The sequence below is a fragment of the Aplidium turbinatum genome, chromosome 9 (genome assembly GCF_918807975.1).
Source record: "Aplidium turbinatum chromosome 9, kaAplTurb1.1, whole genome shotgun sequence".
Taxonomy (NCBI): Eukaryota; Metazoa; Chordata; class Ascidiacea; order Aplousobranchia; family Polyclinidae; genus Aplidium; species Aplidium turbinatum.
The window spans coordinates 10511666-10527883 of record NC_137480.1 but is presented as its reverse complement, the minus strand read 5'-3'; the positions used below and the strand labels follow the sequence as shown (position 1 = coordinate 10527883).

The following is a 16218-nucleotide window of genomic DNA, read 5'->3' as shown; positions in this document are numbered from 1 at the left end:
ACGTAAGTAGTATAGAATGTATGAATGGACTTGTAAAAGTAATAACCCTCGGTACGAATCAGTAAGAACTCTTGGTACGAACCCTCGGCAAATTCTTTTTTTGCCAGCAATAGATTTTATTCAGTAGATCTATTTGGATAAAAGGTAAAGTATTTCTTTGTTTGATTCACTCTCTTCTCAATACATCCTCACATTTGCCGTCAGTCCAACTTCTCCCCTTATTAAATGTCATATAACTTGTTCTCACTTTTCCCACACTGTAACGTTGGCGTTTTATAGCGTCTACTTCTTTGCTTGTTATAATATCGCAATTTACGAATCGTGTGGGAAAAGTGAGATACACAGGTTATATGACACTTGATAAGGGGAGAAGTGGGGCTGACGGCAAATGTGAGGCTGTATTGAGAAGAGAGTGAAACAAATCAAGAAATACTTTACCTTTTGTCCAAATAGATCTACTAAATAAAACGTATTGCTGGCGAAAAAGGAATTTGTCGAGGGTTATTACCCGTTCGTACCGAGGGTTATTACCAGTTAGTACCGAGGGTTATTACATTTACAAGTCCATTCATAGATTCTATACTACTAACGTAAATGATAAATGAATAATGAACATTTTGTTCTAGTTTCTTTTTTGTCAATTCTATTTTCGCGCTCATTGCTACAACATATAGTGCACTGCCAAATCACATATACAACACAACAGGATGCGACCACCTTCGGTAACGGGGAGGTCACTGGATTAAAGCTGAACATGCATACACAAAACACAAACTCACATAAATGCGTGAAACAGGTGAAAATTTATCACAAAGTGAATCAAACGACAAAAAATTAGCATGAGATACGGCTTCAATTCAGTGGCGTCTTACCTTGAGATGAGCTTCTGCTAAAGAAACAGAGCTGCCAGGTCTTGCCTTGCTTTCGCGGGTGTTTTGTTCTTTATTTGTATTTTGAAATCGCGACGGTTCTCCAAATGTAGTTGAACGAGATCCCCCCATGGAGCGGGAACTCTCTGCAGCGGTGCGGTACCTGTTAAGCATAAACCTAAGGCTGCAATCAAACTAAAAACAGAAAGTTATTGAAAAAGTTTATACGTGTAGTTTTTAGCCTGCTGTCCTTTGTGGTGCGGTATTACACTGCAGCAGTAGCTTATGTATAGGATTGTAGGCCTATATACTATTACATTGTGTTAGGTGTTAAAGTAGCTTTTGGTTGTGTAGAACTTCTTTTGTCTAACTTCTCTTATTGCCTCTTCTTTCCTTGAAGCATGAAATGTGCTCGGTGGTAATGTGACGTGATTGATATGGACATCAAGCATCCGTGTACGTAACAATAGAATTAAAATCAACGACTAGCACCAGCCCTACTTGCCACTACACCATGTATCCAATGCGCAACAACGCTAACGAATCAAATTAAAAACATGATAAAATATATCAATCATTCTATACAAAGTGAGGCGCACAACGATTGATCGGAAAGGCTTAATCAACTGAATATTGCAACAAATTGGCATAAAATTTTCGACCTGTTACGTTCGTTTGTGCAAACTCTAAAGAACTGAAGATGTGTATTTGGGAATAATTAATCACTGTACAGGGGTTTACCAGATCACCCATCCATGCATAAACAAATTAAGTTTTGCAAATAATTGTCTAATCAAAAATGCACAAATTCAGAAGATTTGAAATTAAGAAATTAAGTGACACAACAGTTGTGATCACTGTTCAGATGCAACCTTGTCGGCTGCATAGCCGAGTGGTGAGAGCCTTGGAACGGCAATCGAAAGGGCGCCGGTTCGACACCGCTCAAGAGCATTCGGCTGTGTCTTTGGCAGGACACCTAAAGGCATGCCTGAAGGTGGACACGAAGATTGGCTTCCTTGCCTTCCCGTCCACTTAATCTAAATCTTCAACCACCAGGTGTAAGCCTGGATACGACAAAAAAAGGTGCAACTGAACACAAACTTCTTTATTCAAATAATCTTATTTGATATTTCCACTGCGTGCTATTGTGATCAAGTAGTTTTTTACATAATCTACAATAAAGAATCTTGTAATGAAAAAAGTTAAACTTACGATCATTTCGAGTTAAATTCCATTTGAAATCAATAAAAAGAATTGAAAGAACATGCTTATCTACTGAATAGACAAAACTAGCCAATGCTATTACAAACTAACCTCAAAATGGTTGGAAATCTAAATACATTGAAAAACAAGATAATTAATGTAACAAAAGGTTTCTAAAGATTTGAATAGCTTACATACAATTTAATGCAGGTTTTTTTTATACAATACCGCCAGTTCATCACCGCACTAATGGTTCAATTAAAATTCCTCTTAAAGCGTTTTCTTACTTTTATTAGTGCAGTAAACATACACTTACTTATACTGTACTGTACAATACAATATATGCCTGCATAGAACACACCCAAACTAGAAAAAGTGGTCCTTGTTAGGCAAATGTGAAAACGGTAAATTGTTCTAGCTGTGACAATAGAAATGAAGGTCGTAATACACTTACATTCCGTTTTGAGCAGAAGGTAGAGTTGCTGAGGCCGCACGCGAGTTGGGTTGGAAGCTTCTCTTTGCAATCAATAATAAAGGATCAGGACCTGGAACGAGATTGATACACATTTCATATAAGTGATATAACCCTCATTGTGGGAACCACGACAGTAAAGTAAAACGTTAGTTGAACAAGTAACTTCACAAATGTAAATACAAACGACCTGTTTTAGCCTGATGCTGCGGGTTCGCTGAGGTAGTAGCAGTTTGCACTAGCTTTTGGAACATAGTTCCCTAGTCATGTGCTATCAGTGCTTTCCGTCATAGCATTAGCATATGGAACTATGTTCCGAAAGCTGAAAACAGGGAACCCGCAGCATCAGGCCAACACAGGTCGTTTGTATTTACAATAATTGTGAAGTAAGCAACGATCATGCTGCTACAAGCGAAACTCAATCTATTGCAGAACAAGTATTATTAAACACTGCAGGCTATTGGCCTAATGCAGAGACAATTTGCTGCAGCGAAATCAACCCCTTACCGTTTTTCCTCGGGTCTTCGAACGGGTAAAGTTGCTGCTTCGGTCCGGAATCCCCGTGTGAGTGAACGCTGACAGCCGAAGGCACTCTCTTAAAAGAAACCATCTTATTGTAGGCATGTAGGTGATAAGGAAGCTATTGTTTAAAAAGTTACCAACGATAGAGTATCAACTTTGTCAGTCTTCAAGTGGTAAACTACTTTTCTTGTATAAGTAAATTTAATGAAAGAGGTTGTCAGTTTCCTGTCTAGCTAAAAATAGCTGAATACGGTAACAGAAAGCCATGCCGCAGGGACTGAACGGCTGAGCAGAGTTTCTTTGCAAACTTGTTCAGAAAAAAGGGGCATTCTTTTGGTCTTAACTACTCAATCACTGCAACAAAATTGGTGAAATTTTGTAATATTTTAAAAATGACAAACTGATTAGCTTGTATTTAGCTGCGTATTAACATGATCTTTCTGACAAATTGGCATTTTTTAAAAAGAAGAAAAACAGTCTTCTTTACTCTAATGCCAGAATAAGCGAAAAAAAACTTTGATCATTGTAAGAAATGATATGATCAAAAACAGTATTTTCAAATTTTCATAGTGGCTAGAATTTCCATTTGTAAACTAGCGGAAAGAGTACAAAAATTATGGAAGTCCAATAAAAACAAAAAGTATACTGCCTCTTTGGAAATTGCTTTTCGTTGTGATATACCTTCCACAACAAGACAAGATTCATGACCTGCTAGTTACATAAAGAAAATATTTGCAATTGCCTTAATTTTTACTGCTGGGCACAAGACATGCACCAAATTAGGCCATAGACAACAAAATAGCCACCAAGTTTTATACTAGTAAAAACGTTGTTCATGTGCACTTTCAATGATTGCATTCCAGGCAATAGTTGCGAGTGAGGCATGTAACAAATTCAAAATTTTAACTAAATTGACATTTATTTGAGAAAAAGCCTCACCAATCCTAGAATCAACCGCAGATCAACAAAACAGCAAACACCTCTTGCTGCAGACTAATAACTGCAGACACATTTGAGGTTCCAGGTCAATCTTTAGTCTCCAATTCAGTTAAAGTTAAGACGTAAACCAACTCTGATGTGTTACATAACTGTAGAAGATGAAACTAGAGTTTCGGTTGGAATTAAGACCTTGATAGTTGTTGATAGATTGGATCAACGAGCAAAAACAACTAAATTGCAGCAAACGTCTCCAAAGTGATCAGAATGTCGCTGATTAATTTCCAAGTTACATTTTCGCATCTTAGACCTTGTAGTATCAAAAATATCCCAGAACTGACTTCCACGTGGAAACACTTGCTCTTGAACACTGTATCCTCAAAACACAGATGTCAAGAAGAAAACGGCTGGTTTTGCGGCACAGCCAGAAAGCAAATGCGGGTCTTCGATGTTGGTGTCATTATAGAAATTTCTTTTCTTTGTGTGATTTTTCACCTTTGTTTGATTTTATAGGAAGCTGGCATTTTGAAAGTTATGACTAACCTTTTTTAGCATGATTGGGTTAAACGTTTTTCAGGCAATGGTGCGTTTATGTGCATTCATTTTGTGTAACGAGAACTACAGTAATAAGTTGTGATGAAATCTTTGTATCAAAGTCATGCTTTGAAGTTGATGGCAGTGTAAGATCTAAATTGCTGTAGAATCAAGCTGCAATGCCACAATTGCCACAGTCTGATGTGGTAACAGATTAGTACAGAAATGTTAACGTCTTACCTTCTGGTGTTGTATTCAAGATATTATACTTTTTTGCCTGATTATATCTATTTTGTTTCTATTTTTTGCGATAATCTTTGACAGAAAATTGTTTTGTTTTTTATCACGCTGTTAAGTCTGCTTCCAAAATTCAAAACACAACATCTTATTCAGAACAGCTTGAATTAAGCAATTTGTTTTCCCCTTTATTCATAAAAACAAAACTTGACTTGGAAACTCGTTTCCAAAGCCAACTTGTACCTGGTTCTCTTCTCTTTGTTTTTCCATTGCTGCAACAGCGACCAAATGCTTCTGAGCCAACATTCTCTGCTGGCTTGCGCTCAACTGACGGCGCAGTGCGGATTGACGCAGTAGTTCGTACTGCTCCTCAGCTGGAAATCAAATACAAACTACTTTTACCAACTAGTTGAATGTGCCAGTAGTCACACGTAGCCTAATAAAGAAGAGTTAATTGAGTTTCTCTTCGTGCGAAAGCATTGACAACCGTTATCACGAAAATGTTTTAACATGTTTACGACAGGTAAGTAAACTGTTGTGCGCATTTATAAACACGAACAATAGCAGCCAACGCATCGCTGATACAAATCGCAGTGGTTGATCCTATTCTAAATATACATTAAAGGTCACAAATAAATACAAAAAATTTAGTCGTAAAAGAAAACCATGTAGTATAAACTGGAGAAGACACAGCGGTATTTCCATCAAATTCTAAAAGATCGTGACCAAATCAGTCAAGCTCTTTCAGTTCGATACGTTACTATAGTTAGTGTATATGTAGTGAGTTGGTTAGGTTACGATTTCTTCAAATAACGCTAAAATGCAATGAGTAAAATTTAACATTTTTTCTTCAAAATTGCATCAATTTTAATCTACAAAAGTCCCCTTGTAACGTGGAAAACACGTAAAACAACTGAGGAAAAGTTCAATATCTTGCAAAATGCAAGGTGTTCCGGAAGTCTTGGGAAAATTTAGAGTGCTCATGATTGGTAGTAAGATGAAACTGTTACCATCTTAAACCTAAATTTTAAGCTTTTTTGTAATGCTGGCTAGGGCGCCACCGCCTTGAAGCCTCAGAGTTAGACAGTGGCTGAACAAAGCATCGCTATTATGATGGATTGGACGGTCCGTGCGAGATGACCGGGTTCACATTCCCTGGTCTTCCAGATCTCACATCCAGCAATTTTTTTTCGTGGAAGGTTATGAAAGGACTGGTCTATGTGCCTCCCCTTCCAAAAAACGTGAATAAACTGAAGACCGGAATCGGGAAAGCTGCTACAACCATCGACAACGCAATACTGAAACGCGTTTGACAAAAAAAAAAATCGGATTATCGACTTCGATGTGTGCCGTTTGACCAACAGTGCTCACATTGAACACCGTTAAACATTCTATAATTTCTAGCTTGAAATTTCAGACTTTCAGGAAAATATTGCTTACGTTTTTATGTTCTTAATGCTAACAGTTTTCGAGATATTTAATGTAAAAACGTACCCAATACTTCGTGAACACCTTGTACAATAGATACTACAAAACTGTTAAAATTTCGATAAATTTTTAGTTCAAACACGGCCATCACACCAAAACACTCTCATGCTCAGCCGCCTAAGTAAACCGGTTAAAGTTTCACAGCACCACAAAGCAAGGTTCTTACCATTTTCCAATTACAAACAATTCTAAAGCTCTAATGTGAGTTATAACGTCAAACAATAGAATAGTTGGGGAAAGCTGGATAGCATTGCCAGTGTTAGTCATTACATAGATTTACTCTTTGCCGCTAAGCGATGGAATAAGGTGAAGAGTTTTGGATTGTCATTGTTATTGAAATTTAATTTTTTTTATTTAATAATACCAGTGTTGAAATCCTGGAATAAAATTGAAAAAAATCTGCAATTTTGAAATAACTCGAACAATTATCAGGCTGAATATCACTTGCATCAAAGACCACCCAAACGCTTTTTGCTAGAATGATTAATGATCACAACACAACAAAAAACTATTTGAAAAACTACCTCTCTTCACTGGTTTTTAGATCATGCAATTTCAAAAAGTTGTTCTGACCTGAGCAAAAGGTTCGCCAGAATGTTGTTATAAAATTAACCTCACTGCAATCTCTGTTTTAAAATACTTCTGATGTTAGTAGATAACTTATTGGCCATTTCTTCAAATGCCAAACACCGGGCAAGTGGTGATTTCGCACAAAAATGCAACGTTTTTCGTTCATTCATCTTCTGAGCGATTTGTAATCAACGTAGAAACGTTGCATTATTGTCAACTGAAACCTAGCATGGCTTCCTTGTTCACTTCATCCTCGTCTTCAGCGTCACTTTCACTATTAATCTGGGAGTCTGGCTGCGGAGACCACTGGCAGGAGGCATTCCGCATCAGCGGAGGAGCCGGCTCCTCATCAGACCCGTCTCCTGGTTACGAATTTCCAGTCAGTCAACCGACATTTTTTGATTGATTCAACGTTAAATGCTTAATCTATTTAATATGCACTTGCAAGCCAAAAGCATGAAATGAATCATACATGATTCTAAAAGGTTAAACTGGATCTTTCCACATTGATACAACGTCTGCAGCTGTTAATTAAATGTTGCAAAGAAGCAATTTTACTATCGGGTTTGCAAATTCCACCATAGCAGAACCTGAACTATGTCTACGATCGGAAAATAAAACATTGGAGCTACTGAAGTGGGAAAGTCTTTTATCTGTAACGTCTCATGACCATCAATTGCTCGGAGATCCAAAACTTAACTAACACTTCTTGCAATAAAATTTTTATAAGAGATTAGCATTTTGACTTTCCTTTAAATGTTTACGTTCCGTGCAGACTGAACTCAACACAATGGAAAGCATGACAATGGAGTTAACGCAGAATGAAGTGAAATGGAATGTAACAATAATATAACCTCAATGAAATGTAACAATAACATAACCATACCTCTGAGCGAATCGACATGGTTAGTAATGTACTGCACAGAAAAGTTATCTCCAGGTAACCTTTCGCCATTGTTGGTATAACGAAGCGTAAAATCTAAAATGAAAAGCAAGACATTGGAAGGAGTTACGAAGCTGAAAAATCGACTGAAAATACTTTTTCGGATTGCATCATCTCCTACTTATGTAGAACTGATTAGGAGAGTTATAACTCTCCTTGGGTTACGTAAATTAGTTACAACAAAGTGAAGCGGACAAAAAATTACTTTTGAGCAAATTGAAAATATTAACTAGCCTATGTGACATATCCCATTGTTGTTTTTCGCTAAATTTACGTGTTTTTGAACCATCAATGCATTCTTCATAAAAATGAAGGATCTTGTTTTTCATTTTAACTCTTTCAAAAACAACTAACAATGACTAACTTGTAAAAGTAAAAAAAGTGCAGTTACAGTATATCCAGTGCTCCATGGGAGGTTTTAAAAATTCCCATCCTGCCTAAGATTAGACCACAAACATCAAACGCATCATGTATCTACAGCAGAATGACTTACCTTTTGTTTTCTCAGGCGCCATTAAAACTCCACTTCTCAGGTAAGCTGAAGTTAACGCATCCAAATATTCGGACTAAAATTTAATCAAGAAATTAAAATAAACGTTGGTAATCATAAGTATCAATGCATTTGTCTAGCCGTCCTTTGACAACAAATAGGATTAGGAAAGGCAGTTCACCTTTATGTGTATAAGCAAGAATTGCGCGAGGGTAAAATTACAAAAGTATGCAAAGAAACTAACTTTGCTCACGTTCATTGTACATTTACAACGCACGGTGTAGCCTACGCTTTCAAGCTCTCAATTGTTTGATAATTTTTAATCATGCTATACACTACAGTATATGGCTTCCAGCACTGAATGACCATTCGACGCGGTCGTACTTTTGACACAATGAAATAGAAATTTAGGCTAGAGTCGGCTTCTAGGGTAAACATGAAGCAAATTTCACAGCCAAATGGGCTCAGATGGTTGGTAAGATGTTTGTACAAACAAGGGGTAGCTACACAGCCGGAAATTCAGTATCAGTCAAGTCACTTAATGCTTATGTGCGCATATCGTTCAAAATTAAAACTAGGGTAGATTAATACGGTACTACTTAAAATAAGCTGTTATAATGCAAAACAATAAAAGTATGTTTTTGTTAATATAAAATCACTCTTGTGAATATTGTAAACAGCACACGTCACAAATTGTACAAACATTTCAACGAAAGTTTGTGGCAAGGAAAGCTTTGTAGATTTGCACAAGAACTTAGAAATGTCATTCAACCGAAAAGTTTACATTGTAAATTCAGTGGTATTTAATTTTCACTACTTTTAGAAGCGTTTCTTCTCGCTAAAATCAAGTACAAACTTCTACAGTAGGCAACATCAACACTACAATACAAGCTAATAATACTCAACTCTTCTGGAGGAAAATCCAGTGCGTGTTAGAAGCATTCCAAACATCGGGTCTAAGTACGTCAGAGAAACAGTCGGTAACTGCCAGAAGACGCGTCGCACCAAAAGATGTCAGTATTTTGTGGTTAGTTCAATAGGATCACAGCGGAAAACATGGCGTTATGTACAAACAAAGCAACCCGCAGCATATGATATAATTTGAAGGGATGTTGTATAGGCTAGTAAATGGTACAGAATTTATGCAAGTATGAACAGATAAATGTGCACTTTTTTGTCCATTTAAATTGATATTATTGTGGTTATCCACATCTTAGTTCTGCTTTCTTATTGTTTTTTTTTATGGCTGTTTGTGTAAGGACGATCTTTTCTAAATTTGCTTGAAGTCATTTGCAAAACTGGCTAACATTGCAGCTTGATTCGTTGCTAGTTTTTCAAACTATTGCTAACTTTATTTTTCTTTTTTTCTGTTGTACTTTTATGTTACATGTCATCTCACTTTGCGAGGACTAAGCTTATGCTGTAGCTTATGCTGAAGTACTGCTGTATAGCTTGTGCACAGTGTGCTTGTGATACTGTATAGCTAAACTGTTGTGTCAGGTTTTCAACGGATTAAAAAGTGCAACCTGCAATAACCTTGCATGCTGCAGAGCATGCAGTAAACTCTTTTTCTCTTCAAAGCACTTACTTATTTTCTCAGCCGTGGCTGATGGAAGTCTTGAAAACTACAGGGAAAGTTTAAATCTCAAAGAACTTCTTCGTATTAATAGAAGCGTTCTTTTCACGCCTGGAAACATTGCGATTAAACTTTGACGTTTTTATTGCACTTTTCTGTTGCCAAAACTTGAAAAAAAATATATGACATGATTTATGCTTTGCAGAAATCTTTGCACTTCAATTGAATTTGAACATCTCACAGTCGACATACGAGCTTCTGTCGCAAGCTATCTGCGGTGTCATATTGTGCTTTCTGGTACTTCTTTTGCTCACAACCATCACCAAAAGCAAACGGCCATGATTTAGAAAGTAACGCAGAATGATTGAAAATAGATGGCGGCTTATGTTGTGTGGTTTCTCTTGCTGTTACGCTTTTGACTAGCTTTGGCGTTAATGTAGCAGGTGATGGTTTGCTTGTAACTTTCACTGTTGACTCTCTGTGTCTCGGCGGAACACACAAAGGCAAGGCCGATCGAGACTTTCTGCTTTGCTGGGAGCTGTTTTTTCTTTTCGTGTTTGAATTTCTGGTCGTTGCATTTCTGCACAGAGCTGCGTCTGGTAGCAACGGCAGAGTGCTTATGTTGTCAGATTTCGGTAATGACGTGGCTGCTTTGAAGTGCTCTCTGCTGCCCTCGTGGTGCTGTTCTGTCGCTTCAACTGCAATCAAAGATCCTCCTCGAGTCAGAGGACTCGGGAGATTGTGATTAAAATAAAACGCTTCGCCAACATCTACCTTGATCGGGTTCGCCGTCACTGACTTCATTGATTTCGTGTATTGCTCGCCGTCGCCGTACTTCTGACGAGACTGTGATTCGTTCATGAGGCTCAGGTGCATGGCTTTCGATAAATGGCTGTAGCTTAGGAAACGTGGCAGCTGGGACTCCAAGTCTTCATGTGTCGACTCATGAAAAGAACCGACTCTTGGAAACTCGCGGATATTTTCCAAGATCGGATTTTCAATGTCCTTAGGGGCCCATATGGACCAAGCTCCTGAACGCATCTTTAAACCGGTTGGAAGATTCAGTTCTGACCTATTTGCTTGTAATGACCGTTCGCTGACAACAATACCCGAACTGATTTTTTCTTTACGAGCAGCTATCTGTTGAGGCGGTTCAAACTGGATAAAACTTGCTTTGTTAGATGCCATTGGAATGCAAGGTCGCACTTCGTGCTGAAAATCAGAAAATACCTCAAACTAATAAAATGCGTGAAAATCGTTGCTGAATCAGCATAAAATTTCTAAGTCTAAAACCCGGACAACTACACTGAAGCATTAATGAGCTGTTCTGAAATCTTGGGCTGGCATCTAAATCTCAGGCTTAATCTGCTAAGCTCAGGCTTTTCTAGTTGCGCTGTTAACCCTCACCTCTCACACCAACTTTTCCTTAGATAATAAACTAAAAATTCAATTAAAAGTATAAAAGTTTAACTCAATACATAAAAGTATTTAGTGCTGCATTATAACGCAATTAAGCAAAATTTATCACCCAACACAAAAGCATGCAGTTATATCTCAAACAGAATAATTTAGTAAAGCACAATGAAAACGTTTCAAGGAACGGCAAGTCAAACAATACAAGGTTAGTCTACTTTCAGTTATAGATAGATTAAAGATTGGGAATGTACAGTTGAAACTATGTGATCATCCAAAGGGTACAAACCCGGCTTATTCTCTGTCATGTCAGCTTGTTGTCCGTTAACCAGGTTCGATTGTTTGAATTTAAGTAGATTCAAAAAGTCACACGCAAGAGTGAAAGAAAATACCTTTTTAGGTGACTTGTCGTTTTGGCCAGTATCAGCCATGGTCGAAGTAACGATGGCAGTGGACGCTAAAGGCCGATCTTCCCTGCGTCGAGCGCTAGACACGCCTTGTGTATATCTAGCAATTGAAAGCTACGTTATTCAACGTTGTTCGGACGTTTGTAGACACATTGATCATGTCGGATTAGCTGTGACGCCTAAGATAAATTGCCCGTTGTTGTCTATTGTACGTTGCCTATGTGTGGCCTTCCGTATGAATGAGTACTGCTCATACTGTATGTAAGCTACTCTCTTGTGACAATTATCGAAATGATGCCTATCGCATGATTGTGCACAGTTCAGTGTGTTGTGCAACTTTCGACCTGAACTCGGTGAAAATTAAAACTTGAATAAGTCAGCTTACCAGACATAAAGTCATGCTAAGCTGAGTTGGTCTTCAAAAATTGTAGATAGGTCATCAACAGTTGGAAATGACTTCAATGTTAATGTGAATCTCAAGATCTTAAGCGATTTATACAATGTATATTTATTTACTTAAATGGTCAAAAGAGAGGCCCTGTTTGCCGTTACAAAGCTATTTTATCAAGCTCAATGCAGTTGGCTGCTTCGATACATAATTTGGGCAATTTCAATAATATCATGCACATTTGGGCAAAATATTGTTCTGCCCCTCAAAATGTTTTGGTCACGTACGGCTATGATTGGAAATGACTTACTTCCATATTAATGTGGATCCCAAGATTTTAAAACCATCCAAAAATAAATTCGTGTTTTTCGTGTACGTACCTACTAATTGTGATATAATTGTAAAAGTTAACAATTTTATCACTTCTAGGAATTACTCGCTGTGGTCTTTGGAGTAGTTCACCCTAAAACCTTTAGCTGTGTTTACATGCGAAGTTGTAAACACCAACGGAGTTTCCTCCACCGTACGACATCTTCTACTTGGTGGATGCCAAGGCTTCCTCTCAATTCTTCACTTGATACTCTGTCCGCCAGTAGCTTTGAGCATATCTACCTCACCATAGCGTTGTCATTATGGCTCAAACGCTTGATGTCCTACGCAATGACTGGCCACGTCTCACTGGAATGAAGCATTACGCTTCTGACACATTGTTGTACACATGTCCTCTAATTAGGAAGGGGATACTGTTACTTGCCAAAATGGGAAGGAGCTCTCGGAAATTCTTCCATGCGGACTTGATTCTAGTTGTGACAACGTCCCTACATCCACCCTGACTGATTAATCATATCGCCAAGGTAGCAGAAGACATTAACGCATTCATACTGATCTTCACCTAATTTTAAGTGCGTTATGGCATTTTCCAAAGGTGGGGTTTCACCACAACATATCTTGCAAATATAGTTAGGATCCTATTTAAGCTTGCCGCTAGCACCAGAGCACTTATGATGAACCAAACTTTTGCAGATGGTGCAGAATATCGAATTACTCCCAACGCCTCGTCCACACACAGTCACACACCGCATGGAAATTTTCCGATATCCTTCTTCAGGCAGCTAACATTACAACTACTATGTAAGACGTTGATCTTTTTCATGTTAACACGAAGTCCATGTGACTCCAGACCGACCTTCCAAGCCGTAAATTTTTGCTCCAGTTTTAGAAGAGAGTCAGCAACTATGATTAAATCATCAGCACAAAGCAATCTAAGGAAGCATGCTGTGCGAAATTCACGTGATAGAGCTTCAATGACAACCTCAAATTACAAAGGGCTCAAAACTGACCCCTGGTGCACTCCAACCGTGACATCAAACTCAGGGCCATGACTACCGTTTATTCGGACGCTAGATGTTGCTGAACGATACATGGCCTGAACATTCTTAACAATCCATTCCTTAACACCATCCAGCCTCATTGCCCACCACAGCACCTCTCTCGGCACACAATCAAGCGCTTTCTCCAGGTCCAAAAAAGTGAAGCACAGGTCTTTTCGCTTCATGATGTATTTTTCCTGAGGTTGTCTAAGAATGAATATAGCATCTGTAGTCCCACGTCCTGGCAAAAAAAACAAACTGCATGGAGGCAATAGACACACGTTGTCTGATGATTGGCTTAAGCAAACGTTCGATGACTTTCACGACTTGGTGTTGTAACTTCAGGCCTCTGTAGTTGCCCCTTTCGAGAGCGTCCCACTTCCCCTTCTAGCAGTTTACAATGTAGAAGAGGTTCCAGTCGCTCGCCGTTTGTCTCTCACGGATGCAGGCATTATCAAGCTTGGTGATGAGGTCAACAGTGGCCTCACCACCAGCATGGATCATTTCCGCAACTATTCCTGATGGGCCTGACGCTTTGCTATTTTTCATAGCCATAACTTACATTTTTCATGCAGAAGAACTTGGTTTAAGTGCGGAACACTAGACGAACCACATGTGGAACACGGAGTGGCAAAACCACACCTCCATGCTCTGTGACTTCATACCCGACGCCGATTCCCGTCCACTGGGGATGTCCCTAGCAAGGCTTGCGTGGGACAGGCTTAACTGCCTGTGAACTGGCGTCGGCCGCTTTCGTTCGGACATGCACAAGTGGGGCCTGGCTCCTTCATCAGAATGCGAGTGCGGTGCCACGGAACAGACCGCAGACTATGTCATCCACCACTGCCTAACCCACCGGCCTCCACACGGTGCGCATGGTCTGAGGGTCCTGGACGACGAGACTGCTGAGTGGCTGAAGATTTCCTGCCCTCCAATCTAGCCTGGAAATATCGCTCATACGCCATCATCATCATCAACCCTGCATGCTGTGTAAAATAAATACCACATTCCAGTTTCTGTGTTGGAAGGGGCCCCGGCCTTATGTTCGGAGGGGCCACTTCCATGCAGTCAGCTTATCAGCATCTGGGAAAGCAATGCTGCCATCGTCCTCTTTGATACACGTTTCGCACACAACATCTTGATTTTCTTTCTTGATTTTACGAGCAAGCGTAAAAATATTATTTCTCCTGTCAGCCAGGATGAGATCACTAAACTTCTTTTGCTGAGCCTTCGCATAACATATTACAGATTTTGCAGCTCGCTTTGCTACAATGTAAGCTTTGCTACTTCCAACCTTCTAACTTTGGCAACGAAAAACAAAAAATGTTGACTCATTTTCGTTTATGAAGCAAGTTAATTTTCGAGACATAGGGCAACATTTCAGGTACGCAAAGTAGAAAAGTTCATTAACAACGTTACAAGCTAGGACTTGTGCGTCAGAAAATATAGAACAATCTTCGCAATGTCAAGACCTTTGAATTATATTGGAAGAAAAAAACCCTGCAACTGAGTTGACATCTTACCGCATTTTATTCTTGTCGCCAAGGACCTTCGAGTTTTGAGCGTTCAATTGTTTGTTGTTCTCATTTGGGGGTGGCTGTAAATGAAAATATGATGTTTTCAAACGTTACATTTACGTTAAATAAGAAATAAAAATGCATTATAAGCTCTTGGCAAGAGTAGCTTATGTAGTAGCAACGTTTTTTTTTTTTTTTTATATATCTCCACAAAGCTAAAAGACGCAAATTTAATAACTCAATCATGTTTCCATGAACTATAATAACAATCAACAAATTAATCAAAGTTTCAAAACTGGCATAAATAACATTTTTCTTTGAAAAAAAAAGCATATGAATTCAAGACCCATTCCTCAATTCACGTTTGAAGCGCGAAAAAGGTAAAGAGATTGTGGAAGACTTTGATACATTCACTGACATGTATTTTTAAAAGTTTTAAAATTGCAAGTGTCTTTTAGGAGTCAGTGCGATCAGTGACGTACGCAGAAAATTTTCATAGCGGGGGGGTATAAAAAAAATTGTAGGAGACCATGTTAAAGTATAGTGAACTGCATTTATTTCAGGGCAGAAAAACAAAAGAAGGCATATGACAGGTCAAAAAACGTAAGCATGTAGCCTAAATTGTGTTGATGATGAAGGCTACAAGTTGGCCGATTAGACTTCACTAACTTTAATTTTCTTTTTGTAAAAAAATTACAATTTTGTTCGTTGAGTGGGTAAAGCAATGTAAATTATGAGTGCAGTCTATAGTTCACAAATATTGCATACGATATTTTTCGGTCTTGTTTGTAGAGTAGGCGACGAAAAGGCTTTTCATGTAGGCTAAATTACGTTTGCATCTGGTAGCAAATGGGTATTTTAAATGTTTGAATACTTGTAGCCTTGTGGCTTGCTTTTCCGCTATAGCAGGAAAAGGTAGTTCGAAGATGATGAAAATTTCTGCAAACTCTGTGAATATATGAAACGAAACGAAATTTTGAAATGCGAAGTGTGTTGTCTGAAACGCCGAAAAGTAAAAATGTTCAATATATCTTAAATCATGGCCACCTGTAGATGCGGCCTGATTTGTCACATTTTGCAGATTTTGATTACAGCTACTGTTAGTGCTTGACTGACATTTTTTGAGATGTTTTTACTTTTTGCGGTTTCCTAATGACATAAAACTTTTTTTTTTGCCTTGGGGAAGCAGTAGCAAATGAGAAAAAGTAAGTAGAAAAACGCAAAATCAGACTGTTATTGAAAAATTAACAGTCTGACTAAAATCTTCGAAATCAAATTTTCTT

At 38.5% G+C, this 16218-nt stretch overlaps 1 protein-coding gene across 7 annotated transcripts in view; it reads right to left on the bottom strand.

Moving 5' to 3' along the window:
* The window catches only part of LOC145777774 (uncharacterized), a 50185-nt gene that overhangs the window by 8487 nt on the left and 25480 nt on the right, over positions 1–16218 (bottom strand). For 2 of the 7 annotated variants that reach the window (XM_082589216.1, XM_082589217.1), the window contains 10 exons: positions 14942–15015; positions 11646–11760; positions 10615–11052; positions 8268–8340; positions 7718–7810; positions 7056–7193; positions 5017–5147; positions 3052–3139; positions 2527–2617; positions 873–1032 (listed from right to left, as the gene is read on the bottom strand). In XM_082589216.1, coding sequence (XP_082445342.1) covers positions 873–1032; positions 2527–2617; positions 3052–3139; positions 5017–5147; positions 7056–7193; positions 7718–7810; positions 8268–8340; positions 10615–11052; positions 11646–11760; positions 14942–15015 — 1401 coding nt within the window. Of the gene's footprint in view, positions 1–872; positions 1033–2526; positions 2618–3051; positions 3140–5016; positions 5148–7055; positions 7194–7717; positions 7811–8267; positions 8341–9170; positions 9249–10614; positions 11053–11645; positions 11761–14941; positions 15016–16218 lie in introns of all 7 variants that reach the window. The other 5 variants (XM_082589219.1, XM_082589218.1, XM_082589221.1 and 2 more) reach the window with 5 other exon arrangements.